The following is a 20,594-nucleotide window of genomic DNA, read 5'->3' on the forward strand; positions in this document are numbered from 1 at the left end:
CATGGCCACGTCATCTGAGCGCAAACAGAAGCGGTGGTGGGAAAGGCAGGCTGCTTAGCAGGATGTAAAAGCAGGACTGCTGAAGTGTTCATTGATAGGAACTTCAAACAATGAGTGAAAGGTAACGCCTAATCTGCTAACTTATCGAGAGTTTTAAACTGTAAGTAAAAGTTGAATTTGTCTAATAAAAATAATAGTTTAACATTATCCATAATTATGCCTCCAAGCATCATCAGAATTGTGAGGTGTTTAATAATCAAGTTGCCAAATAACTAATGAATTATTATTGTTACAGTTTTGTTTTCTTCTTGGTTCGTTGGTTGTGATTTAAAACTTGCAAATCAAACTCGTCCTAAAAAATATTTATAGTACTCCTAAAGAGCTTGAAAGCAAAAACATTTGCATGTTTATGGTCTGTTAATGGTTAAATTTGTTTTATTATTTTAAAAATATCAATCACAATTTGAAATATAAGCTGCATTATATAAAATTTTAAAATAACACGCACATACTAGTACTGGGATGAATCCCTGTTTGCATTCAGAACTGCTTTATTCCTTCATGGCATAGATTCAACAAGGTACTGGAAATATTCCAAAGAGATTTTGGTCCATATTGACGTGATAGTATCACACAGTTGCAGATTTGTCAGCAGCACATCCATGATGCGAATCTCCCGTTCCACCACATCCCAAAGGCGCTCTATTGGATTGAGGTCTGGCGATTGTGGAGGCCACAATTTATTTAAGTCCACTAAATTGTCATTGTCATGTTCAAGAAACCAGTCTGAGATGATTCACATATTATCCTGCTGGAGGTAGCTATCAGAAGATGGGTACACTGTGGTCATAAAGGGATGGACATGGTCAGCAACAATACTCAGACTCGACCATTCAAATGTCGCTGCAGAAATCGAGACCAGAAAACGTTTTTCCAATCTTCAATTGTCCAATTTGGGTGAGCCTGTGCGAATTGTAGCATCAGTTTCCTGTTCTTACCTGACAGGAGTGGCACTCGGTGTGGTCTTCTGCTGCTGTAGCCCAACCGCCTCAAGGTTCAACTTGTGAGTTCAGAGATGCTCTTCTGCACACCTCGGTTGTTACGAGTGGTTATTTGAGTTACTGTTGCCTCTCTATCAGCTTAAACCAGTCTAGCCATTCTCCTCTGACACCAATAAGGCATTTGTGCCCACAGAACTGCTGCTCACTGGATATTTTATCTTTTTCAGACCATCCTCTGTAAACTCTAGATATGGTTGTGCGTGAACATCCCAGTGGATCAGCAGTTTCTGAAATACTCAGACCAGCCCATCTGGCACCAACAACCATGCCACATTCAAAGTCACTTAAATTACCTTTCATCCCCATTCTGATGCTCGTTTTGACCATGTCTACATGCCCAAATGTATCGAGTTGCTGCCATGTGATTGGCTGATTCAAAATTTGCGTTAACGAGTAGTTGGACAGGTTTATCTAATAAAGTGGCCGGTGAGTGTATTTTTGCTGTTCAAATGTGCTGATAATGCAGACTTGTATAAAGCTAGATTGTATCTGATTTTGTTTCATTTCTTGGCCATAAGAGAGAAAAAAAACTTTTTCAAGAAACAATACAGCTTATTCTATGATTTGCAAAAAAAAAATTCGTTCAATCTCAAAAAAACGCAATCTTAGTAACAATAATAGTAACAATAAATCCTCGCTAATGGAAGTAGTTTCATAAAATGTTAATGTTTATTGTAGTTAAAAAGAACTGTAAGTTTACATTTACAACACCAGCGATAACAAAAAGCTGTTTGAGGTAGCTGAATACTACTTGTAAATCATCCTCTTCTTACACCGTCTCATGCTGTTAGTGACTGCACAAACTCCCTGTAAAATAAAAACAGACATTGATTTTGCAGCCGTTATCTGATATTTCACTGTCAATAGGGATGCTGAACATTTAAAATGGGTAACTATTCAAAGGTAACTAATCATTTCACTGGTTATCGATTTGTTACCAAACAACACTGTAATTCCTATATAGCTTATTTGAAATCTTATAATTAGTAATAATGAGATTAATTTTTTAGAGTGTCATCACCTTACGATATTTGGCAAAGCAGGGTCTCTATAAAGCCCATTATGAAGGTATCCATACTTTCCATCAAATGGCACCAGCTTGACTCGTTCATCTGAGTTCTGAGCCTTTTTTGCAATTCTGTAAATCTGAGTTAGAAAATAAACGCATCATTTATGGTTGACTTAAAAAAAATAATATACTGTAAATTAATCTTCCAAACCTCCTGAGCCACACTCATGGGCACTATATGGTCATCTTCGGAGTGGAGAATCATAATCGGAGTTCTGATTTTTTCCAAACTATCAACATCAACAAAAGGGGAAAGTGAGATTAGAGGTTTGTTTTATAATACAATTTTATAATATTAAATATTTATTGATATTTATTATTACAGGTTAACAAGGTTATTTACAGGTTAACAATGTCACATACTTTTTATCAGTTGGAAAGTCTAGATTGTTGTTTTTCATTTGATTGAAGAGGAAATACTGAATATACGGGAACTTCCAATAATACTGGAGGAAAGAAAAAAAGGTACAAATAAAATATGCATGCACCCTGATATAATTCTGATTAGATGTGCACATCTTCCTCTGCTTAAAAAAAGTGAGGGCATATCTAGAATTCGTTTGCAGCATGACAATTTTACCTTAACTATTGGTTTTACTTACGGATATACCTTTTTAGTTTAAAGTAAAAAAAAAAAATCTAGAATCTCTATGTATTGCTTTTATTAGCTCTTCTGTTCATTCATTAGTTTTTTTTTAAGCTTAGACCCTTTATAAACTGGGGTAACCAAAGCAGAACCGCCTAGCCCTACTGTGAAATTTTACATTTTTTAACAAATATTTCTATGGTGACAGTACATAATTTTGTTTATTATTGTAGCCTACTTTTATTTTACTTACTATACTTGGTATTCAGCTTAAGCCTGATTTATACTTGACGGATGGTTCAGCTTAGCCTTTGCAGTCACTTCATCGTGGCTGAAACCAAACCTGATGCACAATTTACAGATTTAAGTAGATTATGATAATTAGGCAATTTATGATAATTATGTGAGTGATGCTCTGTAGACGATCTAAAAAAAAAATTAAAGGACGAATAATATTTTGTTATTGTTTTGTTATAAAACTATAAATAAAAATATGTAAAAAAAATTGAACTGCTTTTATTCCAATGAAACTGAAAGAAATAAGACTTTCTTTAAACGAAAAAAAAATTATATGATGTACTCTGAAAATTGTCTTTAAACATCAGAGGAAGTCTAAAAATTTTGATTTCAATACACACTAAAAATGATATTTGCTCTTTGTTCAAACTAATTTAAAATGAGCTAAAACAACACACTTTAAGAGATTTTTTGGGACAACTTAATTGTTTATGTTCAATCAACTTAAATTTGTAAAAACTATTAAGTTAACTTATTTTCCTCATTTTGTTCCAACACAAATTAATTGTGTGCAACCCAACATTTTTTTTTACAGTATAGTGGTTCTAGAGTTTTTTTGTGTTTGTTTTAACTGATATAGAACCAACAACCAAACCATGGATTTATTTAAACTTAATAATAACACCATAGAGGGCGGCATGATGGCTCAGTGGTTAGCACTGTTGCCTCACAGCAAGAAGTTCGTAGGTTCGAGTGTTTCTGTATGGAGTTTGCATGTGTTCACGTGGGTTTCCTCAGGGTGCTCCGGTTTCCCCCACAGTCCAGAGACATGCACCATTGGTGAATTGGATAAGCTAAATTGTCCGTAGTGTATGAGTGTGAATAAGTGTGTTGCGGCTATAATACAACTTATCCATATGCTGGATAAGTTGGCGGTTCATTCCGTTGTGGTGACCCTTGATGAATAAAGGGACTAAGCGTAAAGAAAATGAATAAAAAAATTAAAACACCATACAGACATATTCTGCATCTCAGATAGAGAATGAATCTCATTCTGTTTAACAATTACAACGGTATAAATGAATGTAGCCATGGCACTTGGGGCTCTATTTTCACGGTCTATGCGCAAAACGAAAAGCGCAGGGTGCAAATGCTTTCAGGGTGTGTCAGAATCCATATTTGCTAATTTAAGGACGGGAAAATCCGCTTTGCGCCGTGGCGCATGGTCTAAAAGGGTTGAGTTTATTTTCTTAATGAGTTATAGGTGTGTTTTGAGGATAAACCAATCAGAGTCTCATCTCCCATTCCCTTTAAGAGCCAGCTGCGTCGCGTCATGAGCGCATTTGCTATTAACATGGCGTAAAGTAAGTGGAAGTGGAAAAACTGAGCATTTCACAAGCAAACAGTTAACAGTTTATTTAACAGAAAACAGTTAAACAGAGCATCTACCGCGCAAGAATGAGAGATAATCGATCTACTTTCACGTTCGCTCTTGGATAGGGAAACCTTTACGCACTGACATCAATTAGCCTATAAATAATTAATTTTGTTTGTTAAGCGCAAATATTCATTTCAAAACTATTTCTAAATTCAGTTCTAATTTCCAGCAAAGGAATAAATGAACAATAATAATGAAGTGTGTTCAAAAACCTAAGTTATATCCTAAAACACATGCTGTGCCCTATATAGTCTAAAACCTGCAGGTGGGCAAATCTAAGCTTGTTTTTAATAAAACAAATATAAATATGCATATAATAAATAATACTGCTAATAATAATATTATACAAAAGCAAATTGTTAAGAATGAACTAAAAAAGCCTCCCGAGATGAAGAAGGCAAAAAACAGTGTTTTTTCATATTTATGTAGACTAGAAAATAATATGTTTTGTAATATTTTAATCCTTTATATTTATATACTATATATATTCTTATTATATCCTATATATAGGCCTATCCTTAATATTTAAAATTTTCATGTGTAAAGATATTTGCGTATTGCTCTACATCTTGTGTGTAGGCTATTAAGCAGTGTGTGAGCGAGGCGCAACTCTGCGCTAGAGTTTAGACCGGCTTTGTTTTGGTCTAATGAAAAATCTATTTTAGTTTCTCAAAATAACAACGGGCCAGCAGTGGGCCTCAGAACACCTTCCTTTTTAGATCAGAACGCCTATGGGCGCACATATGAGCGCAAATGCATTTGCTATTTAAAGAGCGTGGCACAACGCCTCAAAACGACTCTTGCGCCAAGCTGAAACTAGCAAACAAGTATTGCGCCGCGCCTTGCGCCATATTGCGCCAGGTGTATGATAAGCACCCTTGGTCTGTTGTCTTGAACATGAATAGAAATTTCAACATAAAAAAAAAATCATTGAACTGATTAGTTCTGACTGGGTGACTAATTTAGTTTTTTTTTTTTTTGTTGAGAATATCCAAAAATCACGTCAGGGTGGGAACTGAATTCAACAAATGCATATTTATCTTAAATCCTTGTCTGTAATACACATGGTTTAGTAATTATGAGCAATTTTAGAATTTTGTTCAATGTAGCACCACTATCAGGCTGACACTGTGACACTGCACATATGGTGGGTTCAACCATAAGCCAGATTTAAGCGCTGCATGCTAAAACTCATCATAAACTCTGTCATAAAGAAATCAAATATGTCTAAAACACATTTGTCAAGACCAGCTGCTTTGCTATGCAACAGATTTCTGCTGTTTTGATCCTGATTGCTACTTACCCAGGTAAAAGGGTGTTCAAAGACTTGATCAGCTGCCATTCGCCCGCTTAGGAATGCGCCCTCCAGTATTATTCCGTCAAACTTTTTTCCTGTGAAAATGTGCAGTTTATCTTTACAGTCAAGAAATGCATTTAAAGAAATAAAAAATCAAATATGCAAAAAATGCCATACATTGACAATTAAAAAGCAAAACAACAACTTTGAAGAGCCACATAGATAAACAAGATTATAAAATAAAGTCTGTCACATTCTGACCTTGCTCCAGTAATTGAACTGCAGTGTTAGTAGTTACACTATTGAAAAAGAAACATACAGCAGTTAAATTACATTATAAAGAAATACATAATATGTTTAGTTTGCAATCATATTACATGTTCTCAATTGTTTCTAATAATTTTGAAGGAAATAGATGGGCAATTCTACCGACCCACTACCAAGGGAGTGACCCCACACACACAGCAGGCTGTTTCCACTGCGCTTCTTAATCCAGTTATACAGGTATAGAGCATCAGTAGTCAGTCCAGGCTCTGTGGGTTCACCAGTCGAGTCTCCAAAACCTGACAGAGTTTAACATACTGGAGTAAAAAAATATAGAAATATTGACTCTGAATTGAGTTTCCAGTGATTGTGGGCTTCAGTCACCTCTGTAGTCCATCACCAAGGCATGATATCCAAGAGCACTTAGGATCTGAATAGCCAAATCATCTCAGTTATTGCCATTATTCATGTTCTTAGTCTTTCTTCATAATGAAATAAATGAGTTTACTCACATTTGCAACTCCAATACGATGAGGTGCAGATCTGAAGGGACACAAAATAAGTTAAGCAAATTGCAAAATGCTTAGCTTGTAAGTCGGTTGGTTAAAGATCTGTTTTCAATGTGAGGTCTGTGATTCATAAATAGAAGGACCACAAAACTAGGCCCCTAGAATTTCCATAGACTTAATAGCAGAATCCAGTAATACACAATGGCATTTACTGTATAATGCAGAATGTCACAGAATATGGCAAACGTAGGGCTTTTGATTTATCAAGTCTCAAAACTGGTGTAAATAATAAAGCAGTATGGATTCTGCTCATTCTAATTGTTTTATTTGTAAAATAAGATGTATTTCTCTTCATAATATAATAAAACTATTTTTGAAAAGAATAATCACAATTTTTCTTCCATGTTTTAAATCAACTTTTTATTAATTTTTAAAATAATTTATCTAATTATAATGTTTTTATAGGGTGACGCGTTAGCGAAGTAGTGCTGTTGCCTCATAGCAAGAAGGTCGCTGGTTCGAGCCTCAACTGGGTCCAATGGCATGTTTTCCCCGTGTAACGTGGGTTTCCACTGGGTGCTCCAGCTTGCCCCACAAGTCCAAAAAGATGTGGTACAGGTGAATTGGATAAGCTAAATTGGCCGTAGTGCATGTGTGTGAATGAGTGTGTCTGGATGTTTCCCAGTGATGGGTTGCAGCTTGAAGGGCAGCTCGGCTGGGTCAGTTGGTATTTGTGAATTGGGTAAGCTAAAAAGTGAATGACTGTGAATGAATTGTATAGATGTTTCCCAGTGGGTTGCAGCTGGAAGGGCATCCGCTGCCTAGAACATATGCTGGATAAGTTGGCGGTTCATTCCGCTGTGGTGACCCCAGATTAATAAAGGGAATAAGCTGTCCATAGGTGAATTGGGTAGGCTTAGGCTAAATTGTCGGTGGTGAGGCGACAGCACTACCCACTCTGCCACCGCCCTGCCCCCAAAATTAAATTGTCATTTTAAATATAATGTTTTCAATAAAATAGTGATATTGAGAACAAAAAAAAAATAGATTTAAATTTAAAGAAAAAGAAAACTGATTTAATGGGATCTTAAAATGTATAATTTAAATTGTTGATCAATTGTAAAGGTTTTAATTTTAATTATTTTTAAGTGCTTTTTGATCACTACAAGTGTTAAAACTAATATTAAATAAATTACTATTAAAACAATAAAACATACTGGAAAAAACTTGCAGTTTTAGTTTGGCTTCACTTGACTGATATTTGGTTAATTGGTGAAGTTGTAAAAAGATTGAGATTTAGAGATTAGCTGCAGTTGCCCATCCCAGTTTGTCTAATAAAGGTAAAGACAAAGAAGCACAAAGTTCAGCGAACAAGATCACTGATCAATGCAACAAAGAAAATATGAATAAATAAAAAATACAGTACACAAAATCATTTATTGAAGTCTTAGCATAAAAAGTGATCTCAAATGTTGATAATTAATGCGAATTAAGTTACTTGCCTGTTGCCTGTATTGCCATGAAGGTACATGAAAATTGGTGATCCGTCCCCTAGAGCCTTCTCATACCACTCTACGTTCTTACCCTGCGCCTCCTTCCACCTATGTTCAGGTACAGTATGCCTACAAACCATTCATAAGAAATAAAGAAGGAAATAAAAAAAGAAAGAAGAAAAGAAAACCTCAGTATTTGTCATTGATTCGTTTTATAGTTTAGTTTTATAGTTATAGTTTAGTTTTTAAAGCATATGGATGACATAAACTAACCACACGCCCACCCTCACACCCTCCTCAGTTTTCAGATAGAAATTTATAGTATGATTAAGACCCAAATCTGAAGGTCGGCTGAGGTCATCAATGTCTGGAAAAACACACAAAACAAATGAGATTAGGAAAAATCGACAAACAGTACACTCTCAGAAATAAAGGTTCGCAAGCTGTCGCTGGGGTGGTACCTTAAAGGTCCATATTAAAACCTTAAGGGTACATATTGGTACCCGAAAAGTACAAAAGTGTTCCTCTTTAAACTTTAGGTACTATATATACATTTAAGGTACCACACTGTAAAAAATAAATCTGTCAAATTTACGGTAAAAAACGGCAGCTGTGGTTGGCAGTATTTTACAGTTAAAACACGGTACAAACCGTAAAAGTCATTTCTCATTTTTACAGTAAATTACTGTATTTCATTAATTTATAGAGGTAATATGTCTGTATTTTGAAGTATGAACATCTACACATTTTTTGTTACAAAGATAGACACGTTAACACAGCCATATGCAGTTGGTGATGAGAAAGTTACATAATGAACCAATGCTCATCACAAAAAACTTTTCCCACAAGCAGAAAAGAGTTTCAGTGTAAAGAAGGTGCTCAGTGTCATTCACGCAACTACTAAATACCAGTATGGCAACACGCATATAATTAAAGTCATAAAATAAACATTGTTCATCAATATTGAATTCAACAAAAATCTCTAATGTACACAACTGATGGTGAAACAACTAAAAAGATCCATAGTGATGTCAACAAAAAGTATAAAAAGTGAAGTGCCATGCAGCAACTTCTGGGAAAGTCAGTTTACGGTTATTCGCTGTATTTATTAAGGAAACATCCTGTTAACCAGGTAATGGATTTTTACTGTAGCATTTTGACTGTTTTTTTTTTTTACTGTTGAAATCACAGCCATTTTTTACAGTGCAGTATGGACCCTTTAAGTACACGTGTACCTTTTGAAAAGGTACCACCCCAGTGATAGCTTGTGTACCTTCATTTCTGAGAGTAGAGAAGTCAACACCACATCAATATTTGGCTAAAACATTTGCATACCAGAGAAGACATACAGAAGAAATGGGATTGTTGCACCAAGTATGAGGAGAGATACAAGTCCTATTTTCGCCCATGACCACTGAGAGCTACAGAGAGGAATGTGAACACAAACACGTCAATAGTGTTGATTTTTGACACATGGTTTAGTCTCCAAGATACAGTGCATTCAGGAAAATGCAAAATATGTGATTTAGTCTTTAAAGGTTTTTCCCCTATTGAATTTCATTAAATGAACATAGGATAATCTTAGCTATGGCTTTCATTGAAGATTTAACATAAAAACAACAAATTACAAGTAATATTTATGGTGCATCTATGCTTTTCTCATTTCACCACATTGTTTGCTCACTTTTGGTGCATTACACTCATAGACATTTGCTAATTTAGTTTCTGTTTACTTTATGCAGATATCTAGTCAAACTAAAATTATTATTTACATTGATTTAAAATTAATAAGTTGTTAAAAGTGGCTTACCTTGCATGCACATGTTTAGGCCTAGGTGATGGGCTTGATTGTTGATGTCTTGCAGCTTGAAATTTTCTTTCAGATTTATCGACTCTTCGCCTCATTTTGAGGAGTGAACAAAACTGAACCTATTTACTTTACAAAACGTCTGCAATAATTGACAACCCGGGCTAACACGGAAGTGGATGGGTGTAAAGATCAAAGTGCATAGACTTAACCTTTGTGCACCATGTGCAGGCTTTTGCAGTTTTATTTCCACATGAGATTTTGCTTTGCTTCCTATGCATGAGATTTGCCCCAAGCATGTACTGGTTTTGCGTCTCATTTCTGACCAATGATGAAAATGAATAGATGATTTAATCAGTCACAATTTGACCACACACAATCTATACAGCCAAGTACAGTACATCACAAATAAAGTTTGATGTAATATTTAATTAATTCATTTATTTAGAAATGAAGAATATTTACAAGCTCATATTCCAGCAAAATTTTGAGAAAACAATGCATCTATATGCATCTATTATACTTCTGTTAAAAGATTTTGAAGCCTTCCCTGCATTATTCGTGCTGCGAAACGGGTGATAGATAGTTTGGTGTCAGTTAGAGTAAAATAATAGGTTTTGACAGTTCCTTAAGCTTCTTCTGTATGTAAACATCTCTGGTTAAATCATAGTAGGCCTACATTTAGAAAACCAGCAGTCTAAACAAATAACAGTACATGAATAATGTAAATATTATTATGTAAATTAAACATTACTTCATTATGAATAATGTTGAGTTAAGGCATGAGCTAATCCAGCCTGATCTCACGAGACAACGTAAGTATTTTCAAAACTCTCACAGCAATTTGTAACTTTTTGATTTAGGTATGATCTAATTCCAACAATTTAGTACGATTTCCTGCATCCCCAATGATGGTTGGGTTTAGGGGTGGGGTTACGTGCCATGCCTCCTTTTTAAAATCGTACAATTTCGTACGACTGAACTCATACGAAGTAGCCTAAAACTGGCAAAACGTAAAAAATACCAGCCTGATCTCACGAGAAAACGTAAGTATTTTACGTTTTGCCAGTTTAGTGGCTAATTCATACGATTGTGTCGGCTAATCACAAAAGAACTTTCTAATGGAAACCTTAAATATTTGTTTGTTTGTTAATTAAAATGAACTTTTTAGTTTTAAAATTACTTATGACGTTATGGTATGTTTGTCATGACTTGACTAGGGGGGAAACATTATCATTAAGCAAACAAAAAACAAAAATGTGCGCACATCTAAAAATCTCGAAGGCAGGTGCTCGATCAAAAACAAACAGTGGCAAAATATCAAAAGAAAATCGGCACACTGCCACTTTAGCTCTCAAAAGTTCTTTAATATGACTCACTTTTTTTATCTTTAAAAAGTTCTTTAATATCACTCTATTTTAGCTCTCAAAAGTCTTTTAATATCACTCACAACATTTCGAACTACAGGTCTTCATCAGATAAAACAATACAAATAGGAGTACTCAAAAAAATAGTGATACAGTTCTACACATCACACCTGCAATCAATCACTACAATCAGCCAACAAGCCAGTAAACAAGCATATATACATACAACAATATACTCATGACAATATGAGATACATACATACCATTACAAAAAGATTTAAAATACACATTTTAACTTCCTCGGATATTAGTGATATTAAAAGACTTTTGAGAGCTAAAGTGGCAGTGTGCCGATTTTCTTTTGATCTTCTGCAACATTACTCATTCTTAACTGTGAACTGTTTAAGCATAACTGTTACATGCACGTCTGTCTAGTGTATGTTTATATTAAGAAAACATTATAAAAATATTCTGTCTACAAAATGAACAGTTTAAAATGTAAGAGTTCTTGTGTAGCTAAGAATGAGGTAATGTTAAAGAGCCCGTATTATGGGTTTTTGAAAATGCCCTTCCATGTAGTGTATAACACAGATCTAAGTGAAGTGAAATATCCAGCTGAGGCTTAAATCTGTAAGTGTGCAGTGTTTAAAACTGTTGATTCATCTATAAAAGAGTCGACTCAGTGCTTCAAACGAGTCGACTTGATAACGAGTCATTAGGTGTTTCGCCATGACGTGACAACGAAACCAAGATATTCACGCGCACGCGCAAACCCGCAAAAAGAGCAGAGTGTGACAAGCTAGGAGATCTGCTCGCCAGTTCTTGGAGTTTTTGCTCAATAAAATAGTTAGTCGTCTGTATTTTCAAGTCCATTGTCTGTATTTACATTCACCCACTGGCAGCTAAAATCCACGCCTTACACTATTGAGCGTGTATGCTCTGTGACTACTTTTATAATGTTGATTAGCTGCTGGGCATTTGACTCCGTCTCTCGCTGAAGGCAGTCAGTGTCAACCATCATCGGACCAATCAGCGCAGATTAGCTTCGCGCTAAGGAGGGGTTTGGGAACAAATGAATCACTGGACAATTAATATGGGAGTCACTGGGATAATTAGGTAAAAATAAATGCAGATTATAAGACAATGAAAGTCTTTTTGACCTTGCATGCATATTAGACTGTTGTTGGAGACCCTTACAACCAAAATATGACCCTATTTCATGTATAATATGGGCTCTTTAATATGCCCCACCAAGTAAAGTGAGTAGTTGTAAAGTAACATTTAGTTTACATATCAGTACATCATTATTCGTGTTTAAAATACTGGTATTTTTAAGTGTTTCCCACATGGGTACATTTAAATGTGCTCGAGCTCTAGATTTAAAATACTTCAATATAGGCTACCTGCCCGTTTTCTGTTCACTAACGTTTAACATAAAGCACAACAGCACTAAACATGACTTTGTATTGCACTGAGAGTTTAGCAAATTTGACTTGGGAGACGACTAAGTTTGCCTCAAAATCTATTGCCTAAAAATTTGTAGACTTCTGTATATAATAACTGATAAATAACCTGTAATAACATTGATTGAACACATACACATGTCCAAATTATACAACGTATGTCTGTCACAGAGATACTTTAAAAACCAAGAAAAACAGCAAAGGTATATAATGATGATGGTGAGGATGATTCTGATGACATGTGAGTCTTTATGCAAGTCTTCAGCAAGTAGTACAGATGATCTTAAGGTTTGTAAAATAGTTTCTATTCAATCCCAAAAGAAGCGAATGTAAAAAATAGTAACACAATAAATTGAAACTGAAGCTCTGCACAAGACTTTTGGCCAGCGGAGAAATTAAAATGGTCGTGCCCAACTGAGTCTGGTTCTCTCAAGGTTTTTTTTCTTCACTCCTATCAGGTAAAGTTTTTTTTTCCCTCTCCGCTGTCGCCACTGGCTGGCATGGTTCAGGATTGGTAGAGCTACGCATCGATGAATTTGTTTTTCAGTGTTTGAACTCTCAGTAATGATTTTAAATCACACTGAACTGAGCTAAACTGAACTAAACTTAAACACTAAAAACTGAACTACACTGTTCCAGTTACTATGACCATTTATGTGAAGCTGCTTTGACACAATCTACATTGTAAAAGCGCTATACAAATAAAGCTGAATTGAATTGAATTAAATTCACCCTACTAAGTGTTCATTTTATTCATCTTAAAAACATTTTAATCTCTGAAATTTTATATTTAAGCAATGAATGTGTTTTAAAACTATTGCAAACTTATTTACAACACCAACTATAATAAAAAGCTGTTTGCAGTAGCTGAATATTATTGATATTATGATATTAAAGCATCCTCCTCCCACATTGTGCCTCATGCCGTCAGTGACTGCACAAACTCCCTGGAAAATAAAACAGACATTCATTTTGCAGCCATTATATAATATTTTACTGTCATTTAGTGATGTATATTGAACAATTTAACAATATTATAGCATATATTCATAAGTAACTAATTACTTTTCACTGGTTATGGATTTGTTACCAAAGCTAGAGTATTTCCTATAAAAAATGTAAATCTTATCAGTAATAATCAGATTAATTTGTTATCACCTTAACATATTTGGCAAACGATGATCTTTATAAAGCCCATTATGAAGATATCCATGCTTTCCATCAAATAACACCAGCTTGACTCGTTCATCTGAGTTCTGAGCCTTTTTTGCAATTCTGTAAATCTGAGCCCCCCAAACAAGCATTTAAAGATTAAAATAAATAAATCAATTTTAACAAAAAACAGTATATTAATCTTCCAAACCTCCTGAGCCACACTGAAGGGCGACACATGGTCGTCTTTGGAATGGAGAATCAAAATCGGAGTTCTGATTTTTTCCAAACTATCAACAACAAAAAGGGGAAAAGGTTTATGAGAGGTTTATATTTTGAAATAGGATTTTATAATGTTAAATATTTTATAATATGATATACAAAGTTTTTTAAAATCATAAATTCAATAAATACAATTATTTTAGTAAAACAATATCAAGTACTTTTCATCCAATGGAAAGAATATTTTGTTGTTTTTCAGCGGATTGAAGAGAAAGAACTGAATATATGGGAACTTCCAATAAAACTGAAGGAAAGAAAAAAACAGGTACAAATAAGATACACATGTATACCAGATTATAATTTTGAACAATATAAACTGATCTTGCATACTGATCATCAAATTACAGACATACATTGTTACGTACATTTTATTTTGTAATGTTGTGATGTTCAAATGCAAATTTTTAAAATAATGCAAAAAAAAAAAAAAAATATTGTTGGAAACAGAAAGTAACAGTGTTCAAGTGCTTTAAAACCTTTAAGCACATACATTTATATTTATTATATCTTATATAATTTGGTACAATGCACTTATCATGTACATACAGTTTACATTGTACTTATGCTTTAAAATTGTCTGCATGTAGTTTGCGGTAATACTGAAAAAATTGACACTATCTGGCAACCCTTCCTCTTACATTTTAAAAATAAAAATAATAAATAAATAAACATGTATATATGTATGTGTATATGTATGCAAGTATATTTTCCCTGCCCCTGGCATAGTTGTTGGGAGTGTTTTTATTTATTTTTATTTTATTATTATTATTTTTAAACATATTATTATTTTATTTTCTACTGCTGTACCCTTTGAGTATTTGTATTTATTTATTCTCTGTACTGTTGTTGTTCTTTTGTTGTTGTTTTTCCTTAATGCATGAATATGTAATTATATTGTTTATTTAGAGAGAAAGAAAATGTGAGCAAAATTGTATTCTACCACCACATTGGAGCAGTTGATGTCTAATGATTCTGTGTATCTGATGCTGTGGCTCTCTGACTAACATATTTCAATAAAAAACAGAGTTAAACTAAAATTGTCTGCATGTAATAACATCAGTAATTACACATATTGTTTCACTGTTGAGCCATCATGCATATCTTAACCCACCTTAAACCTACACATACCACCAAATCTGTCCCAAGCCTTACCCATATCCCATCTTAATAGCAAGATTAGTGTAGTGCGATACCTTATCGCATAAATACAATATACAGTAATTATAACAGTAGTTGAAGCCACTTAATATAAAATGTGACCATTGAATGAAATCAAAGATGTTTAAAACACATCAGATCAAAATCAGCTATTTTAGTTGTTGTGCCATGATTTCAAAGATCCTGAATGCTACTTACCCAGGAAAAAGGATGTCCATATTGTTTGGCTGCCGCTCGCCCACTTAGCATTGCACCCTCGAGTATTATTCCGTCAAACTTTTTTCCTGTCAAGAAATGTGCAGTTTGTCTTTACAGTAAAGAAGTGCATTTAAAGAAATAAAAACTGTTAAAAATATGCATACTATGACACAGAACTACAAAAAATAAAAACTCTTAAGAGTCACAAAGATAAACAAGATTAAAAAATAAAAACTGACCTTCCTCCAGTAATTTAACTGCAACGTTAGTTGTTACACTATTGAAAAGGAAAAATACAGCAGTTAAATTGCATACTGTAGGAAAACATCTTGACACTGATGCAAACTAATGCAAGTATGTTAAATTGTCTTGAAAATGTAGCAAAGGGCAAATTAAAAGCAGATCCTACACACCCACTACCAATCGAGTGACCCCACACACACACCAGGCTGTTTCCACTGCGCTTCTTAATCCAGTTATACAGGTATAGAGCATCAGTAGTCAGTCCGGGCTCTGTAGGTTCACCAGTCGAGTCTCCAAAACCTGACAAAGTTTAATATACTTGATTAAGAAATTAAGAAATATTGACTTTGAATTGAGTTTCCAGTGATTGTGGGCTTCAGTCACCTCTGTAGTCCATCACCAAGACATGATATCCAAGAGCACTTAAGACCTGTAGAGCCAAAGCACTTGAGTTATTACCTTTGATCATGTTCTTAGTCTTTTTTCATAACAAAATAAATGAGTTTACTCACATTTGCAACTCCAATACGATGAGGTGCAGATCTGAAGGGACACAAAAGAAGTCATGCAAGAATACAGATGAAAGCAAATTTTTCAGCATAATGCAAAATGTGGCAATTTTTGTAGTTAGAAAGTCGGTTAGTTAAAGTAACGTTCTCAAAATGAGGTCTGTGATCCATCAACAGAGGAAGGGAATGGCATGAAGGTGAGTAATTAATAATGTATTTCACATTTTTGGGAAAACTAACCCTTTACATTTCAATTCAATCATAAATGCAGAAAAAAAAGAAATGTGTCCACCAGACCTGTTGCCTGTAAATTGAATGTTAATTTCTCTACCATAACCCGTTTCTAAAGTCGTTTTAGTGATTTTGACAGTATATCCAACCGGCCTCCGAACTGCACACCGCATGCAACCACAACAGCCCAGAATCTCCACATCCAGGTTCTTAACCTCCAAGACAGTCGGAGACAAGCCACCTGGGGAACTCCTGCAACAATTGGTTTGCATAACCAAAGCATTTCTTGCCAAACTGTCTGAGGGAAGCTCATCTGCATGCTCCTCATCTTTATCAGTGTCTCGACCTGACTGCAGTTTCTCATGGTATCCAAACTGAGTGGACAAATTCTCAGATTTAATGGCCTTTGGCACTTAGGAGAGGTGTTCTCTTCATGGATGAATCTCGGTTTTCACTGTTGAGCGCAGACGGTAGATAGCATTTATGGCATCTTGTGAGTGAGCAGTTTGCTGACGTCAACAATGTAAATCAAGTGGCCCATGGTAGCAGTTGGGTTATGGTATGGAGCGGTGTATGTTATGGAAAACAAACACGGCTGTAAGTTATTTATGGTATTTTGATTCATACCGTCATGAGGCCCATTGTTGTGCGATTCATCCATGAATATCATCTTGCAGCATGATAATGCCCGATGTTGCAAGGATCTGTATCAAAGACTATAGAATACACAAGACATGTCACTCGTATACTTTTGAATGGAGAAAAGTGTAACTATCAATATGGCGAATAAAGCACCGCCTTCTAGTACAGGAGCCAATCAGCGACTACTATATGGCGAATAAAGCCCGCCTTTTAGTATAGGAGCCAATCAGCGACAATTCAGGACAATTCTCTGGGGGAGCGACTCGGACTAGACGTGAGTTTCTGCAGATTTTGTGGGATAGAAACATTTAGAAATGAAACTAAAGAGACAGTTGTTGTTTAATTTTGTTGGTTATTCCTAATATTAAATTTAATTAAATTAAATTTAAGCTTGGCAAGTAGTTTTGGAGAATTTGATGTTTCCCTATTCAGACAGAATCCCCGGGCATACTGCCCAAGTGGCGTTGCAAAGATAGCTCCCAAGTGAAATTACTTGCCTTAAAGGGACTTTGTCTGTATGCAATTTCTAGAAGCTGGAAATAACCCAGTTCTTGCATGACTTGCATATTCACTGGACATGCCACCCATTGAGCATGTTTGTCATGCTCTGGATCAGTGTAATGACAGTGTGTTCCACTTCTTGCCAAGATTTAGCAACTTTGAACAACCAATGAACAATACATGAGGCAACTGGTGGTCACACCAGATACTGACTAGTTTTCTGAGCCCTACCTATATTCTTAAAACTTAGTTCAAATATATTGGTTCAATATTTATGAAAAAATCCACAAAGATCATCTGCTGCATAAAACCCCTACATATGCAAGCTTAATTGGCTGTTTATTCCACTGCGATGACCCCTGATAATCAGGGACCAAGCCGAAGGATAGTGAGTGAGTGGTAGTGTTTACTCACTTATATTTGGCTTCACTTGACTAATAGTTTGTTTAAATAGTGAGGTTACAAAAAGATAGAGATTTAAACATTAGCTGCATATTTTAATACGATAACGGGCAATGCTGCACAAAATTCAGTGCACAAGATCAATGATCAATGCAAAAAAGAAAAAAAAAATGCAGCACACGAAAATCTTTAGTGAAGTCAGAATATAAAGGATTCTATTATGTTAATCAAGGTGAATTGGATTTCTTGCCTATTGCCCCCATTGCCATGTAGGTAGATGAAAATTGGTGATCCATCCCCTAGAGCCTTCTCATACCACTCTGCATTCTTACCCTGCGCCTCCTTCCACCTATGTTCAGGTACAGTATGCCTACAAAACATTCATAAGACAAAAAACCTCAGAATGTGTGACTGATCCATTTTATGATTTGTGTGTGTGTGTGTGTGTGTGTGTGTGTGTGTGTAAAAATAAATGACACAAAACTAACCACACGCCCACTCTCACACCCTCCTCAGGTTTGAGATAGACATTAATAGTGTGATTGAGACCCACATCTGAAGGTCGGCTGAGGTCAACAAAGTCTAAAAAAAAAAAAAAAACACAAAAACGAGCTTAGGAAAAATCCATAAACTGTAGAGATGACAACATCACATCAGTATTTAAAACATAAAAGTTGCATACCAGAGAGGACATGTTGAAGAGTTGGAATTGTTGCACAGAGGACGAGGAAACAAATAAGTCCTATTTTAGCCCATGACCAGTGAGAGCTACAGAAAGGAATGTACACACATACACAATCACAATGTGAATAGTGTTAATTTTTGACACATGGTGGTTCAGTACTCTAGATGCAGTTAAATTAAAAATATCTGTCCCTCCTAAGTTGGGGGGGGGGGGGGGGGATATGCCTACAGAACAAAGTACAGAACAATACAAATACAAGAAGAAATAAAGAAAAAACAAAGGTCATGGGTGTACAAAAATCTAAACATAAATAATACAAACAAATATATGTGTAACTATACATACTAAGAAAGGGTAAATGTCTTGTGGTATTACATGATTTAGAAGGTTTCAAGTAAAAAAAAAAAAAAAACGTAATTTTTTTTATTTATTACACCATTGCTTCATGTTGTTTGTATACTTTTCTAATTCTTATACAATAGAAGAATAAAAATGTTTTTGGTTGTTAATATGCAAATATTAATAACATAAACTTCCTTCTCTATTTTTTTGAACGAAACTCTATAGTTAGTTATGGCTGGCATCGAAAATGTAACTTAAAAGCATAGCAAATTTATGTAATCTTTATAGCACAGGTTCTTGATTTTTACTGCATCTTTTCTGAATTTGGTGTTTGTTTTACAGGTGTCCGATCAACTTAAAAAAGTGTCTTACCTTGCATGCACATCCTTAAGTGTCAGACTAGACTTTTGCAGTCCTGTAGCAGGTTCACCACCTTCGGATTTATCGACTCTTCGCTTCATTTTGAGGAGCAAGCAAGACTCTGAACCTATTCAAAGTTACTTACAAACTGCCAATATTTGACAAGCAAACCTGCGCGATCACGTTAGTAGTAGGGTGTAAAGAGCAAAGTTCATTGGCTTGGGTGACTTATGTGCGGGCTTTTAGCTTTTTTTTCAGCACCATACCAAAGAGCTTAGAATGATTAGTGATTCTATCTTTGACCACACTTTCCAACCATTTTCCTATGTGCAAGATTTGCCCTGAGCAGCGTAAGTGCTTTTGTGTCATTTATATTATGAAAATGAATAACGTTAGAAGATTTCACCAGTTACCATTTCAAAACTGTCACAAGTAAACAACATTACTAATAAAGTTTAAATTTTGAATATTTAACGAAATCGTTTATTTAAAAATAATGAATATTTACCAGCTCCTAATCCAGCAGTTTGAGAAAACAAACGCATTAAACCTTTATTCTATAAACGTAAACTTTATATATATATATATATATATATATATATATATATATATATATATATATATATATATATATATATATATATATATATATATATATGTATGTATATATATATATATGTATGTATATATATATATATATATATATATATATGTATGTATATATATATGTATATATATGTATGTATATATATATATATGTATATATATATATATATATATATATGTATATATATATGTATATATGTATATATATATATATATATATATATATATATATATATATATATATATATATATATATATATATATATGTATATATATATATGTATATATGTATATATATATATATATATATATATATATATATATATATATATATATATATATATATATATGTATATATGTATATATGTATATATATGTATATATGTATATATATATATATGTATATATATGTATATATGTATATATATATATATGTATATATATGTATATATGTATATATATATATATGTATATATATATATATATATATATATATGTATATATATATATGTATATATATATATATATGTATGTATATATATATATATGTATATATATATGTATATATATATATATATATGTATATATATATATATATATATATATATATATATATATATATATATATATATATATATATATGTATATATATATATATATATGTATATATATATATATATATGTATATATAT

General features: G+C 33.9%; 3 protein-coding genes across 11 annotated transcripts in view; 1 reads left to right on the forward strand and 2 right to left on the reverse strand.

The window, feature by feature from the left end:
* The first annotated feature begins 22 nt into the window (after nt 1-22).
* srbd1 (S1 RNA binding domain 1) overlaps nt 23-20,594 on the forward strand; it is a 160,556-nt gene continuing 139,984 nt past the window's right edge. Inside the window, exons 1-3 of one of the 7 annotated variants that reach the window (XM_087278833.1) lie at nt 23-160; nt 14,225-14,290; nt 18,183-18,268. The gene's annotated coding sequence lies outside the window, so the exon portion shown is untranslated. Of the gene's footprint in view, nt 161-14,224; nt 14,291-18,182; nt 18,269-19,551; nt 19,647-20,594 lie in introns of those variants that run through there. The other 6 variants (XM_087278827.1, XM_087278834.1, XM_087278831.1 and 3 more) reach the window with 6 other exon arrangements.
* si:ch211-117n7.7 lies at nt 1,709-9,910 on the reverse strand. Its single transcript, NM_001045343.1, is given in 13 exon segments — nt 1,709-1,868; nt 2,083-2,207; nt 2,282-2,360; nt 2,494-2,576; nt 5,695-5,783; nt 5,950-5,987; nt 6,122-6,251; nt 6,337-6,382; nt 6,465-6,495; nt 7,964-8,083; nt 8,228-8,321; nt 9,290-9,375; nt 9,765-9,910. Coding segments are annotated over 13 exon segments (1,044 nt in total). The 5' UTR covers nt 9,860-9,910; the 3' UTR covers nt 1,709-1,840.
* On the reverse strand, nt 10,171-19,449 carry si:ch211-117n7.6. Of its 3 annotated transcripts, none has more exons than XM_087278971.1 (15): nt 19,309-19,449; nt 18,592-18,677; nt 18,398-18,491; nt 18,160-18,279; nt 16,137-16,167; nt 16,009-16,054; nt 15,795-15,924; nt 15,621-15,658; nt 15,382-15,467; nt 14,187-14,269; nt 13,955-14,033; nt 13,750-13,874; nt 13,324-13,538; nt 11,696-12,949; nt 10,171-11,100 (listed from the first exon to the last, which is right to left on the reverse strand). In XM_087278971.1, the coding sequence occupies exons 1-13, from the start codon at nt 19,395-19,397 to the stop codon at nt 13,511-13,513; spliced, it is 1,035 nt and encodes a 344-aa protein (XP_087135097.1). In that variant the 5' UTR covers nt 19,398-19,449; the 3' UTR covers nt 10,171-11,100; nt 11,696-12,949; nt 13,324-13,510. The 3 variants fall into 3 exon arrangements, with proteins under 3 accessions (XP_087135097.1, XP_087135096.1, XP_087135095.1); XM_087278970.1 differs by having other exon boundaries at nt 11,554-12,949; XM_087278969.1 differs by having other exon boundaries at nt 10,171-12,949.

Source organism: Danio rerio, chromosome 13, assembly GCF_052040795.2.
Source record: "Danio rerio strain M-AB ecotype USA chromosome 13, GRCz13ab, whole genome shotgun sequence".
Lineage (NCBI taxonomy): Eukaryota > Metazoa > Chordata > Actinopteri > Cypriniformes > Danionidae > Danio > Danio rerio.